Here is a 27,988-nt window from a genome sequence, read left to right on the forward strand (position 1 = left end):
TTTCATTATTTTGGTCCGTGTTCTTTACTGTCACTAAAGATCTTGTTGGTCATTAACCATTCAAAGCACTTGTGTGTGCATATACTCTTTTTTTTATTCCCTTGGGCATTGTGGGGAGAAATCAGCAAGCTCATTATGTCTCCTCGGGAGGATTTTAATTGTTAATCCCGAACAAAGACTTTGGCTCAGTGACCATTTCTTAAGTCAGCCGCATAAAAGTCGGGTGCTCTCGTTCACCCTCGCTGTGTTCGGAGCTGAAATCCAACATCAATCAGCTGGAAACTGAGCTTTAACGTGAAAGAGCCTCTTTACCACACAAACCACACAAACTGTATAAAGCAATATGGTTTTAATGGATTTGAATTGATTTTACGTTGGTCAATCATGTTCATAGACAAGAGCAGTAAATGTCTGGCTCAAAGAAACATACTAAAGAAGCTCGTAATCATTTTGCAGCCCCTGGCGCGGACCTGGACATAAATCCCGAGCTGTAACAGCCTGACCTCCGCCTTGCATCTTAATGTGAAGAATGTGACAGGCGCTGCGAGGAGAGGCGACGCCCCCTGCTGGCTCCCCAGAGAACAGCCGTTGCGTGGTGGCTGTGCAGCTAAATGGCGCCACCTACAGGATAAATGGCGGATGGTAAAATCAAACTCATGCTGCAACCTTTCATACTGTTACGAGGGAAATCGAGCAGAAGTGGAGGCCACGTTCATCCTCCAGTAAAATCCCGGCTCCGTTTCAGTTGAAGTCTTTAATGTCTGAGTGAGTGTTCAGGAATGTTCCACCTCTGCGTCCCCAGACTGTCTGGACTGACTGGCACGTGAGCTGGACTGTGGTTTGGGCTGATGTTTCAGGCGTTTGGTGGACCTTCAGACCTTCTACATGTCTGAGGGGATTTGAGGAAGAAGCACTTTGACACTTTTTACACACACACACACACACACACACACACACACACACACACACACACACACACACACACACACACACACTTATCAAACTGGTTGATGAATGTTGACCCAACCCACACACGCTTCCTGTCAGCTGTGCGGGCCCTGTGTGACACATCAGGCCCAGTTGGAGGCGTGTGGTCTCAAACGCCCTCAGGTGACGCAGGCGCAGGTCTGCTCGGTGCTGACTCCGCCTTTTATGATTTTTGTAGTTGGAGGAGCACACGCGTTCTCTCCTCAGGTCACAAAGGTCGTGAGCTGTTAGGAGCCGTGGGTTTGAAGCCTGCTGTTGTGTGGCCTGTCAGGCTGGACCAGCGATCAAAGTTAGAACCGGGGTGAGGCTCTGGGTTCTGATCCATCTTTTCTACGACTCAGTAACTCATTTGATCTCTACGTTTACGGACCACTCGGGCGCTTGCTGTGGCGCCGTGAGCATCAGTGAGGCTGAAGCTGCTGCCTCACTGCTTCCTGTAGTGACACATGGCCTAATTAGGTAAATAGGAAGCGCAGTGTCACCCACAGTGTCATGTGACTGTCTGGACAAGCTTGACTGAGCTGCACGATAGCATACGGAGGTAAAGTCAGAGGACAAACCGAGAGGGGAGTCAAACTAGAGCTGAGGGCGCAGGCCGCGCTGGGGGCCGGGGGCCGGGGGCCGGGGGCCGCAATCCCCCTTTCAAATTGGGCCCCCACAGAGCTGACAGGTAGTTTACCATTTACTGAAACACTGATCTCCAAGTTCCAGTGAACGCAGCTGCAGCAGCCACTGGTTCCAGACTTACAGACTTCAGAGACCTTCAGAAACGCGCCTCACATCAAAGACCTCGGTGACTCCTGCTCGCCGTGATGTCACAACGGTTTCACACAGAGTCCTATGACAGCAACTCGATCAGGGATACGGCTTCACGAAAATACAGGACAACAAATCAGTCAACAAAGCCTCCCTCAGAAGAGCAGTACACACACACACACACACACACACACACATATATATATATATATATATATATATATATATATATATATATATATATACTACCAGTAAAAAAGTTTGGACCACCTCCTCATTCAATGTTGTTTCTTTATTTTTACTTCTTTCTACGTTGTAGATTCACACTGAAGACCTCAAATACATGAAGCAGGATTTCTGGGATTAATCAGCAAAGAAAAAGTTCTGAAATAACAGTAAAGGTGGTTTATATTCTCGCTCCTCAAAGTCACCTCCCTTTGCTCTGCTGCCAGCGCTGCAAACCCTCGTCCTTCCCTCAGGGAGCTTCATGATGTCATCAGCGGTTTCACCTGTCAGGTTCGCCTTGTCAGGCTTCATTGCTGGAGTTCCCTGCCTTCTTCCTGGGTTGGGAGCATCAGTTGAGCTGAGCAGGAGTCAGGCTGCTCCACAGCTGCCAGCTCTGTTTGACAGCTGCTAGAATTCATGTCATGGCGGGAACCATCAGCTCAGTAGAGAGGAACCACCGTCCATCAGTACCCTCAGAACAGGACAGTCAGTCAGAAAACTGTAAAAACTTTCAAAGCGTCCCTGAGTGCAGTGGTAAAAAGCATCAAGAGCTACGATGAAACCGGCTCACGAGGACGGCCCAGGAGGGGAAGACCGAGAGTGTCCTCTGCTGCTGAGTTCATCCCAGCCCCCAGCCTCAGGAATCACCAGTTAGCAGCTCCTCAGAGTTCGACTGTGGCGTCATTAGGCCTATTTTAGTTATTCAGCCCCTCTCGGTACTGTGGTATGGTTTATGTAACCCGCAACAGGTTACAGAGTTCGCTTTTGTGAAAATGTAATTCCCTGCCTCGCCAGCAGGTGGCGCGTAAGCCCCAATGGGGGTCCTCAGCATGTATTCACTCTCTGAAACCAGACGTGACTGGAGCGTGACGATCTTACTGAGACCCTGGGAGGAGAAACCCTCGGAGAGGCGTAAATCCCGAGGAAAAAAATACCCGGTTCAAGCATTTTAATATTTTGTCTTCATTAGGATAAGAAATCTTGTTTCTCAACTGTCATGATTTTATTTCTGTACTGTGAGATGGAAGCACATGATTGGTGGATTGATTTTTCGGTGGGACTCATCTGTCTTCTAAGGTGTGACGATTCGTGTGCATCGTGATTAGTATTATTAGTAGTAGTATTCACATCCTTGACTGTTGCTTGCACTTGATTTGACAGTTGAATGGAGATGAAGTCATTAGATTTTAACTGAATGAGAGAGTAGGGACTGACACAATCTGTACTGTATAGATTGTTTTTTTTAGAGAGAGAATTCATCTGAACCTGACCCTGATGGTCAGTGACCAACGAACCACAGACATTGGCAATGAATGGACCAGGATCCTGGTGTGGCCAGCAGTGGCGTCTTTGGGACCATCAACACTCTCCTTAGAGATAAAGATAAGATCATACGTAAACCTACCCAGGTCGTAGAATAACCAGTTTTAAGAAACAAACATTCACACACACACACACACACACACACACACACACACACACACACACACACACACACTCTTTGAAGGGGTGTGATGCCAATACACGCATAATGAGAACAACAACCCAAATCAAGCTAGAGTTCCAAATGTGGCATAAAAAGTTTGAATGTAAATGTAATGATTGTGGTCCAGCTTTAATTCCCAGTAAACTGAGTTGGTTATCACACAAACTAACTCAGAGAAAAAAAACGGTTAAATTTATTTGTTTTTTTAAATTTTATTTTATTTGCAAAAATGTGCCTACAAATTTGATATTAAGTAGCCAGAATACGCCATTGTTGGCTTCCATATGGACATCAATCCGTCCGTTTGTCTTCACTCCGGTAGAGTGAGCGAGCGTCAGTGCGCCGCGATCCAACCCATTCCACTCATTTATACAGAGAACACACATTTTCCCTGAACCTCGCTGGCATACACGAGATGTACAGTGTGTGTGTGTGTGTGTGTGTGTGTGTGTGTGTGTGTGTGTGTGTGTGTGTGTGTGTGTGTGACAGAAGTGGATATCAGGAAGTTCTTCAGAAAAGCAAGTAGGCTATTCATCACTAGGAAAAGTTTGCTCCTCCAGCTAACAGCAGAGAGTCCTAAGATCCCCGCAAACCCAGCTTGCACACTACAGGCTCTCTGTGCACGTCTGAGCTTCGCTAACAAAAGTGACACTCTAGCTCTGGAAGGACGCTGCTGCTTGGCTAGCAGGGTTAGCCAGGAAGGACGCTACTGCTTGGCTAGTCGGGTTAGTCAGGAAGGACGCTGCTGCTTGGCTAGCAGGGTTAGTCAGGAAGGACGCTGCTGCTTGGCTAGTCGGGTTAGCCAGGAGGGACACTGCTGCTTGGCTAGTCGGGTTAGTCAGGAAGGACGCTGCTGCTTGGCAAGTCGGGTTAGCCAGGAGGGACGCTGCTGCTTGGCTAGTTGGGTTAGTCAGGAGGGACGCTGCTGCTTGGCTAGTCGGGTTAGCCAGGAAGGACGTTTCTGCTTGACTAGTCGGGTTAGTCAGGAAGGACGCTGCTGCTTGGCTAGTTGGGTTAGCCAGGAAGGACGTTTCTGCTTGACTAGTCGGGTTAGCCAGGAAGGACGCTGCTGCTTGGCTAGTCGGGTTAGTCAGGAGGGACGCTGCTGGTTGGCTAGTCGGGTTAGTCAGGAGGGACGCTGCTGCTTGGCTAGTCGGGTTAGCCAGGAAGGACGCTACTGCTTGGCTAGCAGGGTTAGTCAGGAAGGACGCTGCTGCTTGGCTAGTCGGGTTAGCCAGGAAGGACGCTGCTGCTTGACTACCCGGGTTAGCCAGATGTGTGTATTCACCAACTGTTCAGAGGAGACGGTGCCAATCAGGCACTTATGGTCCAGCAGCTGCTAAGAAACCACGACGAAGGAAAAGCAACCAGCAGGGGTTTGTTTGGACCAGAACCACAAGGAGTGGACATGAGGCCAGAGGAAATCTGGGTTATGGTCTGATGAGTCCACATTGAGATCTGTGGTTCCACCTGCCGCGTCTTTGTGGGACACAGAAGAGGTGGAGGGACGGTCTCCACATGCATGCATCCCACCATGAAGCATGGTGTGATGGTGGGGTCTTTACTGGTGACACTGGGGGGATTTATTCAAACTGAAGGCCCACTGAACCAACATGGCTGCCACAGCGTCCTGCAGCAACACGCCATCTCATCCAGTCTGCGTTTAGTTGTTCCGTCATTGAGGTTTCAGCAGGACAACGACCCAAACACACCTCCAGGCTGTGTAAGGGCTACCCGACCAAGAAGGAGAGAGATGGAGGGTGGCCCAGGTGACCTGGCCAACAGTCACCTTACCTGAACCCAGTCCAGATGTTTGGGATGAGAGGGAAGCGCAGAGTGAAGGCCAAAAGACCAACGAGTGCTCAGCACCTGTGGAACTCCTTCAAGACTGTTGGAGGACCGTTCCAGGTGACGACCTCATGAAGCTCAGGGGGAGAACGCCAAGAGTGAGCAGAGCAGGAGTCAGAGGGAGGCCGTTAAGAAGACCCTAGAACATAGAACACCTCTTGAGTTACTTCACTCTCACAAACTCCCCACAAACTTTCAGCAAACCCCAAATAAACTTAAAAATAAAAGCCTGTCAGAAGGAGACTATTTTTTTTTGTAATTGTTCTTGAATTGCCTTCTACAGAAAGTTTTTATGATCATAAAACATTTTATCCACTCTGGTTTTCATTGGTATTAACAGTCTCGACTGAAGCAACAGTTATTTTCGAACTTTTAAAATAAAAGTTGAGTGCGACCCTGTCCACGGTGAACCCCGCCTCTTGGATAGGCTCCACCCCCTGTGACCTTAACAGGATAGAGGTAGAAAATGGACAGATGGAATATGAAAAGTGAAAGAAAGAAATTCCCTGGCTACAATATTTTCACAGGACTAATAAATAAATAAGAAGCATTTGGACTCTTGCTCCCTTCCTGAGTGTCCTGGAGCTTCCGGTCACTCACGAACTGTAGAATTGACTTTTCTGATATCAGTGAATGCAACGTTAGCTCATCATTAGCACGCTAGAAGCTCCTGCCTACACCAACACTTGATGCAGCTACTTTTCTCTGAGGGGTGGAGGAGTGAACTGATCAGGACTCCTGTTTGGTTCAGCTGGAACACAAGGCCGCCATGGTTTACGCCAACACTCCCATGTCCACACTTACAATGTCTTTTATTCCCCTGACAGTTATGAAACAGTTCTTTTCATCGACCAAAGAAATAAAATTCCCCCTAAACGATTAAATTGACACTTCAGTTTTATTTTCCGTTCCCTTGTTGTCCATTAAGCCAAGAAACTGAGACAAGAAAATTTGACGTCGAACCCAGAAACGCCATTGCACTGCGTTTCCTTTCAGTTTACCGCACCACTTCCGCCCTCTGCTGGAAGATAATGGTAACTGCACACAAGCAAAGTCATTTTTTTGTGGGGTACAAAATACGAAACATAACATTAAATTGCTTTTTATGTACCTTTGTATGAAATGCTTATTTTATGTGGGTTCCAAACAAATCCTGAGCTGTTTGAATACGTGGGGTTCTAGAATTCCATGTTTTTATTAAGAGTTAGAAGACAGTAAAGCTAAAAGCAAACAGAAACCTGAGTTCCAGGTTTCAGTTCAGCTGTCAGGGACAGAGTAGCAGCGTTCACATGGAGCCACGACCAAGAGGAGCAACTGAGGCTGGACCAGCAGACGCTGGAGTCTCTGTTCCTGATGGAAGCTGAGGAGAACATCAGGAGGAAGCCCCCTTGGTTTGCTGGGCGCCGCCTCGACAGCCAGCAGTTGAACGATGACGTCCAGCTAAACATGTCGTCGCTGGTCGGAGTAGGCAGGGGTCCACAGACACTACGGAGGCCAACATGGTCTTGACAAATGTACTCACCAACTCAGTGTTTATTTAGTGAACTCAACTTGTGTGTCAGAACAACTTTGAGCAAAAGAACATTTAATGAATAAAGCATGAAAACAACATGAAATGATGAGTCAGCTGTAAGTCCTCTGAAGGTCTGCCAGGAGAGGAGGATCTGGATCCAGGGAGTAGACCCGCCCTGCCAGGCTCCAGCAGCATTAGCCCCTGACCAGCTTGTTCCACAGTTGCTCTGCTGAATTTCATGTTCATATCTAGGGGGTGCAGTTGAGCTACTTTTACACACCCCTGAATTCCTTACATTTGAAGATTAGCTGGTGATTGAGCCCTAATTATTTATCCCATCCTTGCTGGGGAGGCTCCTCAGACCCTGGACCCTCAGAACTACTGCTTTATAATACAGGACTCATCAGACAACCAGAACTTTTGATCCACCAGTACAGCCCCTACCCAGGCTGGGTCATCAGCGCCTGACAATAAGGGCCGCTACGGCCACAGGGATCAGGGTCAGCCCCAGACAGATCCCAGCTGTTTTCCAAAAGGACCTTTTCTTCACTTCTGGCACAGCAGCGTCCTCCAGAGGTTCAGGGGCTGTTGGAACAGTTTCTTCCCCCTCTCTGGAGGTCCTCCCGTGGTCCAACGACTGCTGCATCCTCTTAAGGTCCAGGTTTTCCTCCCTGACTTCATCTTGCTGAAGCCCCACCTCTGTATGCAACTCCACCTGGTGGGTCTCTGCCACCTCAAGAGCAGCCTCACTCCTGTTCCTGACCTCCTCACGGAGGCGGACCTCTTGCAGCTCCTTTTCCAGGAGAGCGTTTTTCCGCCTCTCCACCTGGAGGTCAGCGGCCAGTTTTCCAACACAGGCCTCAAGCGTCACCCTCAGGTTCTCCGTCTCCCTGCGAAGAGAACGCTCCTTCATAGCAGCGTCTTCTCGCATGGCCTCGATCTCTTTCTTCATCTTGAGATGGAGGATTTGCATGTCTGTCTTCAAGGAGAGGGCCTGGAGCCTGTCCTCCCTGGTTCTGTCCGTGGTGGACCTCAGACCCAGCTTTTTACGGATCCATCGGAGGTTGTTAAGCTTCATCCTCCTGTCTCCATTTCCCTCATCGCCGTCTCCAACCAGGTTCTCTAGCTGTGGATGCTGAGAGGCTTCATCACTCTCCTCATCGCTGGTGTCCTCACTGTCCTCATCCTCGTCTTCTTCACTGTCCTCATCCTCGTCTTCTTCACTGTCCTCATCCTCGTCTTCTTCACTGTCCTCATCATCGTCTTCTTCACTGTCCTCATCATCGTCTTCTTCACTTTCCTCATCCTCGTCTTCTTCACTGTCCTCATCCTTGTCTTCTTCACTGTCCTCATCATCGTCTTCTTCACTTTCCTCATCCTTGTCTTCTTCACTGTCCTCATCCTCGTCTTCTTCACTGATCTCATCATCGTCTTCATCACTTTCTTCCTCACTGGTCTCATCACTGTCACTCGTCTCATTGCTGTCTTCAAATTCGGGTCTGTTCTCATCTTCCTCCTCGTCACCGTCCTCATCCAAGTGATGAACACCGCCAACAACAAAAGGATGAGTCAGGATCAGGGGCCATGACAGCCTCTCCTCAGGGTCTCTGGTCAACAGACCTCTCAGGAAACTCTGTAAAGGAGATGTCACATGGTCACGGTGAGCAGGACGCTACACTTTTCTTTGTCTTAATAAGCAGCAGTAAGCTTCTTTTGGCTGTTAACGTTAGCTTGTGTTTGAGCATGCTAACACAGTAGCTAGCTAGCTAGTTTGCAGCTGAGGACGCAGAATAAGAATGTAGCTGTTGTACCTTGCAGCTGGGGCTCATGTTGTTGGGCCACTCAACCGAGCCTTCCAGGATGAGCTGCATCAGTTGGGGTCTGGATTCCGAGTAGAAGGGAAGCTCCCCAGTGTGGAGCTCAAACAGGGTGCAGCCCAGAGCCCAGAGATCAGCAGTGTGATCATAGGGCTCCCCCCTTATCCGCTCAGGGGACATGAAGGCTGCGGTTCCCATCCGGTACGTCAGCTTGGACGTGGGCTTCCTCAAGACCCTGGCAAACCTGAGACAGAACGGCATCACGTATAAACACACTTGTAGATGATGACGCTCACAGCCATGTTTTCCTTCAACATCTAAATCTTCTTACCCAAAGTCACACAGTTTGACCACGCCATCGTCCCCCAGCACAGTGTTGGCCGTCTTCACGTCCCGATGAATAATGTGACGTGAGTGCAAGTAGTGGAACGCTGAGAGCAGCTGGCAGGCAAAATTCTGGACCTTGGAAGAGGGAGAGAAATGCAAATGTTGATGGGGTGAAGTCTCAGTGAGTGTCATGTCCGGCGTGACTGTGTGTAATGAAGGAGTACCTGGTGCTCTGGGAAGGTCCCACGATCGTGAAGGGCCTGGAGCAGGTTGGAGCCTCCAGCGTACTCCATCACAAAAACAAGCTGTTGACACAGTGGAGAGATTTGGTCACACAATGAGACGATGGTGCAGCGGATCAAGGATCCACCTGAGAGCAGGAGGCATTCAGAGGGAAGATTCATCGCTGTCTTACATATTTTTTCATTTGGAAGCAGCTGAACAACGCCACAATGTTGGGATGGTGGATTTTGCTCATGATGGCCATTTCCCTCTTGAGGAGTCGGATCTCCTGATATGAGCGACCATCTTTTTCAATAAACTTCAGAGCCACAATCTGAGGGACACATGAGAGCAGATGCTGATACATGGAAACTAAGTCAATGACAACAGTTCGTCTGATCCTATTCCAGCTGAAGCTACTTACTCTGCCAGTTTCCGTTTCCTTGGCCCTGAAAACTTGGCCGAATGCGCCCTCTCCCAGCTTAACCAGTTCCTGATAGGGAACCATTCTGAGTTGTTGGTAGACTGGTAGACTGGTTTCTGTTTGCAGAGAGTAGGAAACGTGTTCCTTTACACTCCGGTGTCCTTGAATCTGTCATCCGAGGATCACTGGCTGCTGTCAGTGATGGTGTCTTTGATGTTGTCATCTTGACTGAACGCTGTGATCTGCTTCTGTCATCTCCACTGACATCAGAACTCTGGCCCTACGCCAGCGTGCGCCCTCCCTCCACGTTCACCTTCACGTGGATTGAGAAGGAAGTGAGTGTGAGAACATGGAGTCCTCCGTGTTCAGGCCCTCAGAAACATTTCCTCCAGAAACTGCAAAGTGACAGTGAAGCTGCAAAGAGCTGAAAAAAGTGAAAGATGGAGAAAAAAATAATGAATCCTTGAACAGGTAGAACAGACAGGAGAGGGCGGAGTGGAACCTGACAGCCAAAGAGGCTCTGAGATCAGATCTGAAAACTCCCCTGATTCTGATTCATGAGTCAATAACAGCAGGACACAAGTGACCAATAAGGCTCATGGAGTTCCTGCAGCTGAGGGGGTTCGACCTGATGATGGTGATGATGATGATGATGATGCACTCCACCAGCCTTCGTTATCATCATCATCACCTGGTACGCTGTGGCCTCCCACAAAGACAAGGGGAGGGTAGAGGGGGGTCGGCTCCACTCTACCCTCCTGATTCCATTCCTAGATTCTGATGTTTTTGAAATTAAAAACAAAATCTTTGTATTTGTAGCAGTGACAGAGCATCTGATCATCACGATTCACAAAGTTTACCAGCAAAAAGGAAACATAACCCTAAATATATTTTCATGAGTGTCATCAGCTGAAGGAGGAACTGTTGTTTCCCTGGAACAGCGTCTGGAGCTCTTTCTGTCCTGGACGCTGGGAGCAGCTACAGGAACCCTGACAGGACACACGTGACAACCAGCTGCTCTACATGGATGTAGCAGAGTAACGTGAATAAATGAGCAGCATGATAAAGACAGGGAGGGACACAAGTCCCATGATTACGAGCTGAGCAGTTTTATGGCACTCGGGTAAAAACTGTTTCTAAATCTAGAGGTGCAGGCCTGAATGGAGCTGTCGAGCCCCCCAGAGGGCAGCAGGTAAACAGGGAGCTTCCCAGGCTACAGCAGTCCTGGGTCCTGTACATGTCAAGTCAAGTCAGTTTTATTTATATAGCGCCAAATAACAACAAAAGTTCTCTCATGACTCTTTACAGGTAGAGCAGGTCTAGAACCACGCTCCTTCAATGAATCTACACCCAACAATTCTCCATCAGCAGCACATCCTGCAACAGCGGCAACGAAAACCTTCCTTTTAACAGGCAGGAACGTCGAGCAGACCCAGGCTCAATGGGGACGGCTACGGATGGCAGCTTGAGCCTCTTCAGGTCTGCAGCCTCCTCCAGCAGCACACGGGATCTGGGATGAGGGGAGAAGAAGAGGAGTTAGTAATACGTATGAGTATGATTTATGTATGACAAATATAGGAGGACAGAGAGGAGTAGAGAGAAGCCCAGTGCACCATGGGAGATCTCCCGGCAGTCTGAGCCTACAGCAGCATATCTAAGGGCCAGCCTAAGCAGCCCAACTATAAGCCTGATCAAAAAGGAAGGTCTTAAGTCTGCTCTTAAAGGTAGAGAGGGTGTCTGCATCCCGGACTGAAACTGGGAGACGGTTCCACAGGAGGGGAGCCTGATAGCTGAAGGCTCTGGCTCCCATTCTACTTTTAGAAACTCTAGGAACCACCAGTAACCCTGCATCCTGGGAGCGAAGGGTTCTAGCTGGGTAATAGGGGACTAGGAGCTCTGTCAAATATGAAGGTGCCTGACTGTTGAGGACTTTGATGGTAGAAGAAGAATTTTGAATTCTGTTCTGAATTTGATAGGGAGCCATGCAGAGAGAGGCCAGTACAGGAGAGACCTGGTCTCTGCTACTAGTTCTCGTCAACACGCGGGCAGCAGCATTTTGGACCAGCTGGAGAGTCTTTAGGGACCAACTGGTGCTGCCTGGTAGGAGGAAATTGCAGTAATCCAGCCTGGAAGTGACAAAGGCACAGACTAGTTTTTCTGGATCTTCTTGAGACAGGATGTGTCTGATCTTAGCGATGCTACATAGATGGAAGAAAGCAGTCCTAGAGATTTGTTTAATGTGGGAGTTAAAGGACAGATCCTGATCGTAGAGAACTCCTAGGTTCCTTCGGGTAGTGCCGGGGGCCAAGGTAATGCCTTCCAGGGTACCTTTCTCAGTAGATAGGGTGTCTCTAAGATGTTTTGGGCCCAGGACAATGACTTCAGTTTTATAGGAGTTCAATAAAAGGAAATTAAGGGTCATCCAAGGTTTTATCTCCTTTAGACAGGCCTCCAATTTAGTCAGCTGATTTATTTCATGTGGATGCATTGATAAGTACAGCTGTGTGTCGTCAGCATAACAGTGAAAATTAATTGAGTGTTTCCTTAAAATGTGACCGAGAGGAAGCAGATAAAGGGTGAAGAGGACTGGTCCAAGCACAGAGCCTTGAGGAACACCATAAGTGACTGCAGTGGTTTCCAAGGGTTTATCATTAGTAAGTACAAACTGAGATTGACCTAGTAAATATGACCTGAACCAGTTAAGTGCAGTTCCTTTAATGCCAATGACATGTTCCAGTCTCCATTGAAGGATATGGTGGTCAATGGTATCAAAAGCTGCACTAAGATCTCATAAGACCAGCACAGAGACCAGCCCCTCATCTGATGCTAGTAGGAGGTCATTGGTAACTCTGACGAGTGCTGTGTCTGTGCTATGATGACTCCTGAACCCTGACTGGAAATCCTCTAATAGGATGTTTCTATGGAGAAAGTCACACAGCTGTTGAGCAACTGCTTTCTCCAGAATTTTGGAGAGAAAGGGAAGATTTGATATTGGTCTGTAGTTGGCCAAAACTTCTGGATCCAGGGTTGCTTTTTTGAGAAGAGGTCTAATTACTGCCACTTTAAAGGACTGTGGGACGTAACCAGATAACAGCGACACACTGATCATATCTAAGAGGGAGGGGCTAATGAGGGGTAGAGAGTCCTTAAGTAGCTTGGTTGGGATGGAGTCTAGGAGACAGGTGGATGGTTTAGAAGAGGAAATGATTGAACTGAGCTTATCAAGGCTAACGGTAGAAAAACTGTCAAAGTGTACGTCTGGTCCTCCAGCAGCCTCTAAGGCTTCTGAGGCTATAGGTGCCATGTTGTCAGCTGATGGCAGGAGGAGGTGAATTTTCTCTCTAATAAGGACAATTTTGTCATTAAAGAAGTCCATGAAATCTTTGCCGCTCAGGGAAACAGGAATGCTTGGTTCAGTAGAGCTGTGGCTCTCTGTCAGTCTGGCTACAGTACTGAAGAGGAACCTGGGGTTGTTTTTGTGTTCCTCTATTAGTGTCGAGTAGAAGTAGTAGTAGGCTGCTCTCGCTATACGAAGGGCTACATCTGGATCTGTACATGAGGGTCAGTGAGGGGGGGTCGTGTCTGGGTCCTGTCCTGTGCTGACTTGCTAACTCGCTCCAGAGCCTTTAGTTCAGCCACAGTGCAGCTATGAAACCACACCAGGAGGCCATGGGTGATGACGCTCTACACATTGGAAGTCCCTGACCCTCTCCAAGTTGGCTCCTAGATCTGAAGATGGGCAGGTTCCTCCTTCTTCCTCCCAAAGTCTTTCACCAACTCCTCTGTTTTAGAGTCCAGCACCAGCTTGTTGTCAGAGGACCAAGCGGCAGGTTTCTGGACGTGGTCTCTCAAAGCAGATTTGTGTTGTGATGTATCAGCTGGAGGAGGTGACGAGTTTGGTGGTGGGAGGATTCCAAACAAACTGAATGCTCTGTTCTATCACAGCCTCAGGGGTTGTAGTTTACCCCACTAAATGATAGTAGACAGGAGACTCCATAATCTGACCCAGAGAGCTGTGGGGTGGACAGCGACAGCATCAGAACGCCATTGAACCAGTTAAGTTTGGTCAGACGGTATCAAAGAGAGGGAGGGTGATCAGTACCAAGGGGGTTGAACTACCAGGAGGCAGCATTGCAGATGTCCAGGACAGCACAAGTGCCTTGGGATTCCAAAGACAAATGGAAATCACGAGGAGGCTGCAAAGACGCGAGCCACCGCCAAAAACCTCCAAAGAGGAGGGCAGTTCCTCACAAGTCAGCTCATTGGGAAGAAGGAGGTCTTGATCAGGAACTCTTACACCCTGCCATTGCAAGTCCAGCATCCTGAGACTGTAGCCTGAGTGGAGAGAGGAAGACCGAGGACTGGTGAGCGTTAGAACCACTGTCTAATGCTCCAAACAAACAAAACCCAACACAAAGAAAAAGTGGCCGATGTCAAGAAATCCTACCAGTTGCTGGAAAAAACAGCTGGACTGAAAGACAGCACAGGGGCACTCAGCACTTAGTACAAGAACAATACCACACCAGACAGGACCCCCGGTACCGGCTGTGCAAAGATGCCTCTGAGACTGTTCAGCACACAGTGGAGGCAGCTGTCATAGTGTACAGGAACATCTGCACTGAGTATGGAAGAATGGAGGATGGAAGGTGCACGAGGAGGCCCAGCTAAGACCTTGTGGGACCTCTCGATCCAGACTGACCAGCTGGATGTTGAGTTGATGGAGCAACAACAGCAATGAAGCCCTGTCTGAAATCACTCCAACTATCGAGCATAAAGCCAGGAACACAGCATGTAAATAGTTGGATTCACACAAAAGTTCATCATACTAAACCTGGTTAAAATATATATGGGAAAAATGCATAAATATTATATGTACAGTTTAAAATGTTGAATATTTGTAAAAAGAGGACTGTTCTTTGGATGGGGGCTCCTCAAGATAGGACCTCACCTCCAGTCCAGCACCAGCTGTGGGATTTCTCTTTGGAATGTCTCCTGTTGCTCTCTGGTCAAAGAGCCTCCATACAACACAAGTTTGTGGTTCTTGTGAACCTGCTCCTGCTCCAACTTCTTCCTCTTGGCCCTCTGATGGAGAAGCTGTCAGACTGGTGGAGTTGCATTTTGCTGCTGCTGATATTCTTAGAAGCGCCTCGTCTTCAGCTCTGCTGTCGCTAAAGGCACACTTTTTAAACCGTGGGTCCAGTGCAGCGGTTTCAGAGAGCACAGTGTTGAATTCCATTCTGAGGAGTTTTCTGTCCGTGGATGAACGAAGAGCGGTGGCACCTCCTTTGCTTTCCCCACTGTTTACACCCCATAGGTGGTGGGTTGTCACCCTTGCAGACCCTTGCAGAGAGGAAGCATTTTGGAGGCTGTGACATCGCTGAAAAAGAACAGCAAATATGAGAATTAGGTTTTGTTTGTTATTTGATACACTGCTCTGTTTATAATTAATGCATAATGTATAAATAGTATTTTACTACTATACATTGAAAGATTGGAGTATATGGCAAAGTAAAAACTAAATTGTTCAAGGTACCTTTCAGCACTTTAGTCCACAGTCCTTTGCTCAAAGGCCTCCAGGACGGTGCAGACCTCTTTCATTGTCTCCCACTCCTCTTGACTTAGAGTTCCAGCAGGAGCATTGATGACAGCCAGGGTGGAGATGATGGCATCTTTGGATTCGAGGTTGCGTGTCGACCTATAAAATGTTGAGTTTGGGCCTCATCTCTGGCATCCCCATCTGCCGTTGCGTGGACTTCAGCTTCTCTGTGGCAGCCGCGCTTTTGTGGAAAAACTCAACAATCGCCGTCACCTTGTCCAATGTTGGTTTCACCACCTCCATTGACACTTCAACAGTTAGGTGAATTGTGCGTGTGAGAAATGGGTGGTGGGTCCACTGCCAAATGTTCATGGCTTTTGTTGTGTTGGCTGCATTATCAGTAACACAGCACGCCACTTTGTCATCTACTCGCCACTCTTAGTTGTAGTTTCTGTAGTTTCTCTTTTGGGAAATTCAAAACAGTCATAAGGCAGGATGTCATCTTCCAAGTTTTCAGTAAAGGGACAAGTGACAGACATGTATGAGCATGTTGTTCTGGATGTCCAGCAGACTGCTGCCTCCACTCATCACTCAAGCCTTGTGTCTGGACGCACTCTCTCAGCTTCCTCCAGGAAAGCAGGTGTGGCTCGGTGGGATTCCTGTCCAAATCATCGTCCGTGCAGTTAAAATCCTCACCGTTAGAAATTCCTCAATGTGGCATCCGGCCACAGCAGTAGAATGCGTATCTAAAAAAGGTGTCCTTTCCACTGCTTTTGTTGGGGCAGACACACAGATAAAAAACAAAAACACATTCTTCAAAAACAGCCCTAACTTGTAACAATCTGCCATTTACCACCTCAGCAGCTTCATAGGAGACTGGGGTAAAACCCTGAGCAGACACAACAGCAATGCCTCCACTAACACGCGTGTTGTGGCTCTGGTGAGAGAATCCATCCCACTCCAGTACCCTAAAAGGAGGCTTATCTTTGTGATGAACTTCTTCAGCTGGTCACCCTCCTGATTTGTAAAAAGCCCTTTGGCCAGAAATAACTTTATTTTTAACAAAAACTGTTCAGCGTTGGGGAAAAGTGGTCAACTTGCACATCCCAAACATGTTTGGTTCGTAAGAGGAACGTTTTCATATCAACGCCATACGACTGAGGAGGGAAACTGTTCTTAGGCAGGCTGCAGGTGATTCGCTCTCACTTTCAGGGTCGTAGGATTGATTCTGACTGCACCCTTCACATCTTTCTTTTTAGCAGGTGCATTATTTCGTCTCCTCTTCTTTGGTAAAAACAGTCTTTTCCTCCTCCATTTGTGAACTTTCACCCCCAACCTCATTATCATCATCGCACGACTGATCAAAATCATCTGCCGACATGAAAACGTTTTGCAAGTTACCTGCGCATATACCTGACTCAGCTTGGGCAATCCCTGTCCCTGCTGAACCTGCAGGACAAACCTGGTCAAGGGGTGTATCAACAAGTGATGGCGCTGCTCCCCCACCTGATATCCGGGCTTCTGTCCCAACACCCTCCTCATTAAAGGGAACCTCGTAGGTCGCGCCTTTTCCTTCTGTAACCTTTTCATTTCCATTTTTACTGTTCGAACCATCAGCGGGGTCAGCGCTCTCATCAGGACAAGCCTGCACGACGTGACCAGTCTGGCCTCAACCAAACATTTCATCATACATGTTCCATAGACTGCATGATTAAATCCTCAAGCGGTACATTCAGGATCAAATCTACATCCTTATTGTCTTTCAGAACCATAAACACAAAGCGTCACAAAGACACGACGTGTTTCAAGAAGGGTGATTTACTTGTTTGGGCAATTTTTCTCATTGGCGACACCAATTTGCCATGACGAGATGAAGCCTGTTCAATAATTTCATCCTTAATAAAGGGTGGAATATCAGAGAGAATCCCTTTGATAGATGGGGCTGACAGAGGGAGCACTGGGGGGAATTCACCACTGTTTTTGTAAATCAAACATTTATTTCATTTTAACATCATTGGAAAGTCTATAAAATGTTCGTGTCAAGATCTTCTCTTCAAATGCAAACAGAAACCTTCATCAGGAGGGTTTAGCAGGGTCAGGGGTCAGCAGGAGTACAAACAAGCCTGAATCTTGAAGCTCTCTGGGGAACTGAGCCTCGTCAATCAACCTCCGCTGGTTGGGCTCAGAAGATGCACAGGGAAACTCTACACTCCTTTTCTGGGCAGGGAGAGTCCAGCAAGGACGCACTCAAGTACCTCGTCCTTCAGGAGAGGAACTCCACACGCTGAGTCACCTTCAAGTCCACCAGGCTCGGGCGCAAGTCTGGTGGAAACAAATCACAAAGAAGTGGTGGTGATGAGCCTCAGCAGGAGGTTTGGTGTCTCAACACAAGCAAACGCTCGCCATCGTCATAATGTCATGATCAAAAGAATTCCCAGAAATATTTTGATGTCACTTTGGGGCCTCAACATCTCTCAGGGCCTCCTACAGTTGGTCTGACGTCTGGTCAAACATCGGAGAACAAAGCAAATATGGCTGAATCAGTTCTGAGGAAGTTCTGGGGAGAACGTGCAGTGTTGTTCCGAAGCTCTGCTTCTATGTTCCTACCTGAGAGTCTCTAGCCTCCAGTGGGGATCTCCAGTCCAGCAGACAGCAGCTCCACTCCTGGGCCTCCTGAATGATCGAGGCTCAGGTGCAGCTCTCTCAGGTGGGAGGGGTTGGAGCTCAGAGCCGAGGCCAGACAAGTAAAACCTTCCTCTCTGATCCCGCAACGTTCCAGCCTGCAGTGAAGAGAACAGAGTTAAGTCACTGATTCACCAAATCCTGGAACCTGAACCTCTCAGATGTTGGTCTTCACTCCAAGGTCATGAGGTGTTTACAGCTGATTTAGCAGTACCAGGCTAAAGGCTGTGGTCCAACTGCACCGTCACAGTGACAGTTTCCTCAGGAACAAAGCTAACAGGCCTCAGTACTCTCCTACCAGCAGGATTTCCAGATTAACTGTTGACAAACAGCTGGATTCTGTCCATCTGGTCTCATCATAGCAGCCCCGTTAACCCGTCTCACGTCCTCCAAGATCCTGTTCATCTGGTTCCCGCAGGCTGTGGCTGCGTTCTGGCTCAAAGAGCATTTTGTCCTGCTCCCATTCTCTCTCAGCTCAACCTCTCACGCCCTACAGAGTGGAACTCTCTTGAGTTCCTGGCTGTAAAGCTGGCCTGGAGGAGTGGAGGCATTGGCATGAGGGGGCGGATATTCCATTCCTGGTATGGACTGATCACAAGAATCTCGCTTACATCCAGACAACCAAGCATCTCAACTCCCGCCAGGCCCGGTGGGCTTGAATTTTTGACCAATTCAACTTCACCATTACATTCCATCCCTGCTCCAAGAACGCCAAGCCAGATGCTCTGTCTAGACATTTCCCCCACCCGGAGTCCCCCTTGAGTCCAGACACCATTGTTCCTCCCTCCTGTGTGCTGGGGGCGGTCACTTGGGGGATCGAAGGCAGTATTAAACAGGTGCAGTGCATTTAGCCGGGTCCTGGCAACGGCCCACCTGGAAGGCTGTTTGTTCCTGACTCTGAGAGGTCTCAGGCCTGTCACCCAGGGTTCACCAGAACCCTCCAAACTCCTGCAGTGTCATTTCTGGTGGCCGTCTACGGATGCGGACCCAAAAGCCTTTGTTACCACCTGCCAGGTGTGTGGCCATGGGAAAACATCACATACACTGCCTGTCGGTTTCCTCTCCCTTCTCCCGGTTCCTTATCGCCCCTGGTCTCACATCACTGTGGACTTTGTCACAGGACTGCCCCAATCCCAAGGTAACATCACAATACTTACCTTCGTTGACCATTTTTCCAAATTTGTTCACTTCATTGCTCTCCAGAAACTGGAGACAGTGGACCTCCTGGGACATTATGTGTTCAGACTTTGTGGCATCCCATTAGACTTCGGCTCGGATCAGGGCCCCCAGTCCGCCTCCCAAGTTGGTAAAACTTTCTGCTCTGTGTGCGGGGCATCATTCAGTCTGTCTTCTGGTTTCCACCCACCGACTAATGGGCAGGCGGAGTGAGCTAATCGGGACTTGGAAGCAGCTTTGCGGTTTGGGCGGCCCAGAACCCTGCTTCCTGGAGTCCACATTTGGCCTGGATAGAATGTGTGCATAACAGTGCTGCCACAGGTATGACATCTTTCGAGTCTGCTCTTGGTTACCTTCCCCCTTTGTTCCCAGTCCAAGAGGGGGAGATCGCGGTCCCATCTGTTCAGCATCATCTCCACCCCTGCCAGAGGATATGGAGAAGTGCTCACTCCGCCCTGCTCCACGCTGCTCAGAGGAACTGTCGACTGGCTGACCGACACCAGACACCGGCCCTCACGTACTGCCCAGGTCAGAAAGTTTGGTTATCCTCTAAGAATATCCCACTTCAGATGGACTCAAGAAAACTTTTGCCCCGTTATCTACTTGTAGCCTTTTGAAGTCTCTCAAGTGGTGAATCCCGTAGCGGTGAGACACGAGCTTCCCTCGTCCCTCCGAGTGCATCCCGCCATCCATGTTTCCCGGCTCAAGCCGGTTTCTGACAGCCCTCTTAGTCAACTGACATCAAACTTGCTCAACTGCATCTTCAGACGATGCTCATCATGAATTAGTCACATGACTTTGGCTTTCATCGTTGTGATCAGACAGTTCTGCTGATGGACCCTCCTCTAGCTCTCCTGCATCTTCCTGCCGTCACTTTGCTGCACAGCAGCTTCACTTGTGTTTGTGTTTCATGCTATCAGATGCTTGAGTGACACTTTGTCAGAATGTGAATTCAGCTGGATGGCAACTGTATAATTTCAGAAATGGTAAATTCCAGCTCAAAATGTGTGATCAGATGGTTTGTGATGTGAAGCCCAAGCTCACGACTCCATGGCAGCAGTCAGTCCAGCTGTGGACCCCTGCTGGTCCTTCTGGGTGGTAGCAACTGTCAATCAGTGTTCATTTGGAAGCTCAGAGGACGTTGTTTTACACCTTGAAGAAGAATATGAAGAATAAATTGCTGGTAAGTTGTTGAAGTCTAAGAAGAATTTCTTTAACCAGAGTTTCTCTGGCTCGTGTGTGTCGTCGTCAAAGAGGAAAACGCAACACAGGTGTTAATGCCATCGCCATAGCAACCAACCTGCATCCCGTGTATAGAGGTTTCAGATGAAGTTGGAGAAACGGCTCGTAGCTCTGCTTCCACTGTACGAGATCATGATGACGCTGACCAACAATTCTGACCCGTTTGAAATTCATCCAAATGTCAGATGGCCGGTCGCGAGCTAATCGGGTCACGATCGGCCCTCACGAACTAAACTAAATTCACGTGGCTTGAAAATCGGCTCAAATGGCTTCATTGAAGAACAGGTTTTGTGTTGTCACAGTGACCTCGATCTCCAAAATGTGATCAGTTAATCATGAAGGTTTGTGTCAATGTAAAGAAACTCCCTCACAATGACCTTGAGGAGAATGAGACAGATGGACAGAGGGAGGACGCCCTGAAAACACAACACCTCCCACCATGGGTGGAGGCCTGATGAGATCAGAGCTGTTCTCTGACCTGAGAGCTTCCAGGTGACAGTGAGGATCCTTCAGTCCAGCAGACAGCAGCTCCACTCCTGAATCCTCCAGCAGGTTCAGGCTCAGGTCCAGTTGTCTGAGACTGGAGGACTGAGAGCTGAGAACTGAAGACAGAACTGCACAGCTTCTCTTTGAGAGCTGACAGTCCACCAGCCTGAAGGAGAAATGGACACATTTGAAAACATGTTGTCAAGACTCAACTAATCAATGATGACATCTGTTCTCATGTTCTGGTTCATGATCAGCTTTTACATGTGGACGTTTGGAGTTGATGCCTCATTTGCATCTTCAAACATTCAAGAGAACTGTAAGGACTTCGATAGAACGTTTAAAGTTTGATGATGGTCAAATGGAAATCATCATTAATCCCTCACGATGGCACTAAGATGGCCTTGAAGAAAGGAAAACGATGTCACATTGACGTTGACCTTCAACCTTTGGGACATTTGTCATCAGTCAGAACTCTGCAGCCTGAGAACTGACCAGAACCAGGAGAGACACATTTCATGGTTCGAAGTCTTTCTACTGGTTGCCTTTTCGTTTCCACATTGATTTTAATATTGTGGGCTTGTTGTTAAAGCACCTGCTGGTCTCCACCAGCATGGGTGTCTAGTGGTCAACAGTGTGCAACAGTGCAGCCCTCAGGTCCTCTGGCAGAAGGTTAGTTGTTGCTCTAAAGTGCCCACTAAAACCTCTGACGCGGCGCCTTTAGCTTTAGACTCCCGGCAGCTGAACAGTCTGAGCCTGAGGATGTAAACAGACGTCCTGAAAGACATCAACAAATACTTGATGTGCTTCTTCACTTCTATCAATTGTTTGAAATATTTTATTAAAATAGTTTCTATATTTCATAAATGCATTATCTTGATGATATCAAGCCTCAAAGATCAACTGAGGATGCAGGACCCACAGCTCCTCTCGCCGCGCTGAGCCATTTGCACCACCAGGGGGAGCTCTGGAAAAAGGCTTTTCCTCTGCTTGGGTTCAGCTTTCCCTGACCTGAGAGCTTCCAGGTGACAGTGTGGATCCTGCAGTCCAGCAGCCAGCAGCTTCACTCCTGAATCCTGCAGCAGGTTCTGACTCAGGTCCAGGTCTCTCAGACTGGAGGACTGAGAGCTGAGAACTGAAGACAGAACTGCACAGCCTCTCTCTGACAGGTTACACTCCTCCAGCCTGAAGAACAAATATACATTTGAGAACATGGTGTCAATACTCAACTTATCAATGATGAAATCTGTTCTCATGTTCTGCAGTGACTGATTTTAACTCTTTAGTGTTCATCTTTAAAGCGATACGTCACCCAAAGACTGTATTTTGACTGTCAGGTTCTCAGAAACATGTCCAGATAAAGAAGACGTGGGTCTTACCTGATGGTGACCTGGAGACTTTATAAACTGAAGTTTCTTGACAGTTTTAGCTGTTGACAGCCGTCAGTCTCCATCAGCTTCAAGCTAAATATACGTGGCTGGATCCTCCTGCATTCTGGAGTTACAAAAAAGTCATGCAGGAGGGGAAATGTCTGAGCTCACGCCTCCTACTGGTGAGTTCTTGAAAAACAAAACACACTTTTTGGGTGAAGTATCACTTTAACAATGAAAACCTTGTTTGAACCCAGAGGTCTGACTCTTTTTTATTATACTCAGTTTTAATAACAGATTTGTAACAAACAAGAACAATCAAGAGGTTTTCTCAGAGTAAAATCATGATAATGGCTTATTCCTGTTATTCTGGGCCATTTCAGTCTGGTAACTTCCTGTCAAAAAAGTGCTCAACGTTCCATGATGTTTTCACAGCAATCAGCAAGATGGCTGCAGGTTAGAAGCTCTGTGCTGATGGTCTCTACCATCCATCAAACGCCAGGAAAATAACTGGACACCTACTTAGTACAGGGAGTTTACAGCTTCACAAGAACATAAAGCCTCAACTTGCCTGACTGTTCTCGACTATTTTGGGATGTTTTGGGCACTTGTGATTACGTGTCCAACACTGTGTTGAAACACCGGTCGTATTGGATTACCTGGAATCTCTCAGGAAAGTTGTTTTGCAACAACTGAAGGCTGTGATCAAAGAAAAAGAAGAGAAAAATGAAGGGACAGAAAAAAAAAAAGAGCGGAAGATCTGGAGCAATAAACAAGGACAATGACTTGGTGATGTCTGGACTTGAGACAAGCCACCGCACCTCTGCAGCATCACAGCTGCTGACCAGCAGGGTGAGGACGCACCCAGAGGTGAACTGCAGTCACCTGAGCAGCAGGTCATCCAGTTCTTCAACAAAGAGGTTCCTAGAAACAGGGATCAGATCGCTGCTCGTCCACCAAACCAGAGACACAACAACAGGCTCAGCATCATCGTTCCATTTGTGAGCAGGAAACATGAAGCTGAGGTGCAAAGCAGACAGAAAAGTTGAAGAGTCCAGGTGGCGACGCAAGAGAGCCTCTCACAAAGAGAAACGCTGAGACTGAGACAGAATCCTGACAAAGAGAAAGAGAATTCAGGACCGGTGGAGAGGACCTGGAGAGTCCTGGTCAGACTGAACGCTCACTTGAGCAGGAAGTGACAGTGGTGAGAGACGTGGAAGACCTTGATCAATATTAACGGCAATGTTGACTGTTGAGGAGGAGAGGAGAGGAGTGAGGAGATGTCCCACAGTCAATGTAGTTGTGCTGTGAAATATCAGCAACTTTAGTTTGGGGAGTGATAAATCTGGGAAAACTGGAAGAAAATGAGTGAATCTACACATTTGAAGTCTTCTGCGCTCAAGATCCAACAAGTTAGGAGTCAGAAAATGGCACAGATGCAGAGATCCACTTCTACCAGAACATCAGCTTGAATTGTGAATATTATCCCAAAGAGGAGTTTGATCCCAGAGTCAAAAGGAGCAGTTTTCATTCCTTCACTTCACCAGCAGGAGGCTCTGCAGCAACTTCTCCACAACTAAAGACGACCGTCATCAGTATCAGCAGAGATTTAGTGGACAGCAACTTTGCAGCCTTGGCTGAATGATAAGAATGAGCTGCAGGATGGAGGAGAGGCTATGAAATGTTTAGTCCAACCAGGGTCAGAGAGAGAGGAGGCTCTTGCTCTGTTTGTGACGCCTGCTCTTAAAAGTCAGCTTCCTGATCAGGTCACCATGGTGACTGATAATTTGATGGATGTGTGACCACTGAAACTGAGGTTGACAGATGCAAAAACATATTAGTCAGTTGTGTTTATAGAGCGCCGGGTCACGCACTGATCAGTTTAATAAATTCCAGAATGACATCAACAATGGGAATAAATCACCAGAGGCAATTATGGCTCAGAGCAGAACTTGAGAATCCTGATTGACAGGAAGTTTCTGTCGAGGTTATCAGTCAATCCTAGGATGAGTTCTTACATCCATGTTGGACTCTTTTTGACCGACGCTGTCTGTTGGAACGAGTTCAGACAAATTCCTGAAGAGGAGAAAACCAAGGTTGACAAAGGGTTTGGAGAAAGTCTTTAAAAAGAAAAATAGCCTCTTTAAGGGAATTTATCAAACATCCAACAGAGGAAAAGGAGGAGAAGTAACAAAAATATAAAAACAGATTAACATGGATTATGAGTTCACAACAAAAAGACTCCTCTAATCAGTTGTTGCAGAAACATAACATGAATATCATTGTTTAACTTCAGAACTTCGGCTGCACAGTGGTGCAGTGCAACCTGTGAGTGTGAATGGTTGTTTGTCTCTGTGTTGGCCCTGCCATGGACTGGTGACCTGTCCAGGCTGTACCCCGCCTCTCGCCTGTAGCTGCTTGGATAGGCTCCACCCCCTGTGACCCTTAATAGAAATAAGCGGGATGGATGGATGGATGGATGGTGTTCAGTCAACAACCTGACACTGAACCCCACAACCAAAGGAAACCATCTTTGATTTCAGGAAGAACAGAGCACCCACACCCTTAATAGGAATAACCAGGAGACAATGGATGGATGGAACTTCAGAACTTCATGAATGCCTTCCCTTCATGTGGAGGAGGCCTTGTTAAACTAGAATAAATATCTAGTAGTCCAGCTCAGGACGTTCTGCTCTCATAATTCTGACCAAACTCTTTGTACGTGACATCGGCCAAATGTCCACCCTGTTCCACCACGTTCTGGTCTCTATTCATGCATGTTCTCATCTGTTGAATGTTGAAAGATATTGTTCATATTGAATTATTGGTTTTGGTCAGTCGTGGTTAAATTATCCATCCATCCATTTTCTTCTGCTTATTCTTGTTAGGGGGTCATGGGGGGTGGAGCCTATCCCAGAGGTTTTCGGGCGAGAGGCAGGGTTCACCCTGGACAGGTCACCAGTCCATGGCAGGGCCAACACATATAGACAGACAACCATTGGCTCTCCCACCAACGCCTACGGCCCATTTAGAGTCTGGATTAACCTGGTCCCCTCTTGATGTCTTTGGACTGTGGGAGGAAGCTGGAGTACCGGAGAGAACCCACGCAGGAACAGGGAGAACATGGAGACTCCACACAGAAAGACCCTGTCAATCAACCTTGAAGCAGGTTGTCGTACTTACTAAGGTTTTCCCTCCACTCTAATCTCTTGCTTGTGTTCAACGTCACTTTGGACAAATGAGATTGTCGAAAAGGAGAGGTGTTCATCACGAATTACGTTAAACTTGTAAAAGCGTCTTCACACATCCAGGATTTCATCCACCTACCGAGCTTCAGTTAAAGCTTTGACCACTGGCAGCAGCCTCAGGAGAGCCTCCTCTGAAGCTGAATATTTCCTCAGGTCAAATACGTCCAGATCTTCTCCTGAGGACAGCAAGATGAAGACCAGAGCCGACCACTGAGCTGGAGACAGCTGAGCTGAGGACAGACGTCCTGATCTCAGCAGACGCTGGATCTCCTCCACCAGAGAACCATCGTTCAGTTCATTCAGGGAGTGGATCAGGTTGATGCTTCTCTCTGGAGACATGTCCTCACTGATCTTTGTCTTGATGAACTCAACTATTTCCTGATTGCTCTCGGACCTTCTTCCTGCCTGTGACGCCAACCCTCGCAGGAGGATCTGATTGGTCTGCAGTGAGAGACCCAGGAGGAAGCGGAGGAACAAGTCCAGGAGTCCATAGGGACTCTTCAAGGCCTGGTCCACAGCTCTCTGGAGCAGGTGTTTTAGTTTAGGTTTATTTCTGAGGACTTTAGACCGCCAGGATGGTTGTTTGCCTGCCAGCAGATTGACACCAGAGTTGATGAAGGTCGGATGGACATGAAGAGAAGCCAGAAACCCCTGAACACTCAGATGGACAAAGCAGAACACTCAGTCCTGGTACAGTCCTCTCTCCTCCTTGAAGATCTGAGTGAACACTCCCGAGTACACCGAGGCTGCTCTGATGTCGATGCCACACTCTGTCAGGTCACACTCATAGAAGATCAGGTTGCCTCTCTGCAGCTGATCAAAAGCCAGTTTTCCCAGAGCCTCCATCATCCTCCTGCTCTCTGGAGTCCAGTGTGGATCCGTCTCAGCTCCTCCATCAAACTTGACCTTCTTCACTTTGGCCTGAACCACTAGGAAGTGGATGAACATCTCAGTCAGGGTCTTGGGCAGCTCTCCTCTCTCTCTGGTGGTCAGCACGTCCTCCAGGACGGTCGAGGTGATCCAGAAGATGGGGATGTGACACATGATGTGGAGGCTTCGGGACCTCTTGATGTGGGAGACGATGGTCTCGGCCTGCTCCTCTTCACTGAATCTCTTCCTGAAGTACTCCTCCTTCTGGGGGTCAGTGAACCCTCTGACCTCTGTCGCCATGTCAATACACTTGGCAGGGATCTGATTGGCTACTGCAGGTCGTGTGGTTATCAAGAGGTGAGCGGAGGGAAGCAGCGTCCCTCTGATGACGTTTGTCAGCAGCACGTCCACTGAGGTGGACTCGGTCGCATCGGTCAGGGTCTGGCTTTTGTGGAAGTCCAGAGGGAGTCGACACTCGTCCAGGCCGTCAAAGATCAACACAACCTGGAACTCTTCCAACCTGCTGATTCCTGCTTCTTTGATTTCAGAGAAGAAGAGATGAACAAGTTTCACCAAGCTGAACTTTCTCTGCTTCAGCACGTTCAGCTCTCTGAAGGTGAACGGGAACATGAAGTCTATGTGCCGGTTGGTTCTGTCTTCAGCCCAGTCCAGAGTCAACTTCTGTGTTAGGACCGTCTTCCCGATGCCAGCCACTCCCTTTGTCAGCACGGTCTTGACTGCTGTCTTTCTTCCAGCTGAGGCTTTAAAGAGGTCTTCTAGTCTGATGGTTGTTTCTGGTGTGGCTGGTTTCCTGGACGCTGCTTCAATCTGTCTGACCTCGTGTTCTTCCTTGACCTCTGTAGCCCCTCCCTCGGTGATGTGGAGCTCTGTGTAGATCTGATTCAGAAGGCTTGGGTTTCCTGCTTTAGCGACCTCCTCAAACACACACTCAAACTTCTTCTGCAGGTTGGACTTCAGTTGACGTCGGCAGGCTGCAGCAGTTCCTCCTGAATGAACAAAGAACAAACGGAGTCGTGGGTGAAGATTGTGACTCACCCTGGTCCTGATAAATCCAGGTGCTGTAGGAAGGAGGCTGGACTCACGGTGCATTCTTCCATTTCATCTCAGAACCAAAATTAAAATGAGACAATGTGATGGTCTGTACTGTGTGAGTGTTACATCATTGGTTCCACCATAGCTACATCTCTAGGGACAGAGCACGCTCAGTATGGATCCTCCCAGGAGCGTGGGAACGTCCGCACTGAAGAAGGTCTACTTGCTGTGAGATGCAGAGACTCACCTGCAGCCATGAGCTTCATGAAGATTGTGAGAGCTCCTTTGACGAGGGCTTGAATGTGAGGAACCTTCATGGAGATAAAAATAGATGCACTCCAGCTGTAAAGCTGTTAAAATCATCTTACTGCTGCGCAGACGGTCAGCCAGCTTCTCCCGATTCATTCTCTTGAGGAAGTCCAGTGTGATCTTCAGAAACGCCTCTCTGCTCCTCCTCATCATCCCACAACTCCTCTGGTTCATCTGGACTCAGAACCATCCGGACTCTCTCCAGCTCCTTCTTCACAAAGTCAACAATCTTCTCCTCCAGCAGCTGGAACAGAAGAAATGTCATTGTGAAATGAGTGAAAGCAACAGCAGGTCATGTGACTGAAAACCTGCTGGTCTCCAGTGAGTGACTGAACCCTCACGGACCATAAAGATGGAGTCCAGGTGTGCTGGATGTTGCTGGATGGACTCACCACCGAGACCATCTGAGTT

The 27,988-nt window shown here is 48.2% G+C and overlaps 1 protein-coding gene and 1 pseudogene across 3 annotated transcripts; both read right to left on the minus strand.

Moving 5' to 3' along the window:
- Positions 1-5,988: 5,988 nt before the first annotated feature.
- LOC147242199 (uncharacterized) lies at positions 5,989-9,713 on the minus strand. Of its 2 annotated transcripts, XM_086190552.1 has the most exons (6): positions 9,606-9,713; positions 9,375-9,515; positions 9,184-9,264; positions 8,964-9,094; positions 8,627-8,876; positions 5,990-8,448 (listed from the first exon to the last, which is right to left on the minus strand). In XM_086190552.1, exons 1-6 carry the CDS (start codon positions 9,687-9,689, stop codon positions 7,273-7,275), a joined length of 1,863 nt encoding a protein of 620 aa, XP_086046678.1. In that variant the 5' UTR covers positions 9,690-9,713; the 3' UTR covers positions 5,990-7,272. The 2 variants fall into 2 exon arrangements, with proteins under 2 accessions (XP_086046677.1, XP_086046678.1); XM_086190551.1 differs by having other exon boundaries at positions 5,989-8,448; positions 9,375-9,711.
- Positions 9,714-17,089: 7,376 nt separating this feature from the next.
- LOC147242200 (protein NLRC3-like) lies at positions 17,090-27,688 on the minus strand (annotated as a pseudogene). The gene is made up of 6 exons (XR_015110761.1): positions 27,637-27,688; positions 25,425-27,222; positions 21,739-21,912; positions 20,720-20,893; positions 17,749-17,921; positions 17,090-17,463 (listed from the first exon to the last, which is right to left on the minus strand). The product of XR_015110761.1 is annotated as a protein NLRC3-like (transcript).
- Positions 27,689-27,988: the final 300 nt, after the last annotated feature.

The sequence above is a fragment of the Aulostomus chinensis genome, chromosome 20 (assembly GCF_037954235.1).
Source record: "Aulostomus chinensis isolate RoL2024-O1b breed Wild chromosome 20, RoL_Achi_v1.0, whole genome shotgun sequence".
NCBI lineage: Eukaryota > Metazoa > Chordata > Actinopteri > Syngnathiformes > Aulostomidae > Aulostomus > Aulostomus chinensis.

What these genes read in the sequence shown, in the direction of transcription:
- LOC147242199 (XM_086190551.1), bottom strand. Translation starts at nt 9,689, where the DNA reads ATGGTTCCCTATCAGGAACTGGTTAAGCTGGGAGAGGGCGCATTCGGC. An exon ending in GCTTCCAAATGAAAAAATAT is followed by an intron (nt 9,265 to 9,374) that starts GTAAGACAGCGA and finishes CTGTGTCAACAG; the next exon opens with CTTGTTTTTGTGATGGAGTA. An exon ending in GTCAAACTGTGTGACTTTGG is followed by an intron (nt 8,877 to 8,963) that starts GTAAGAAGATTT and finishes GTTCTGTCTCAG; the next exon opens with GTTTGCCAGGGTCTTGAGGA.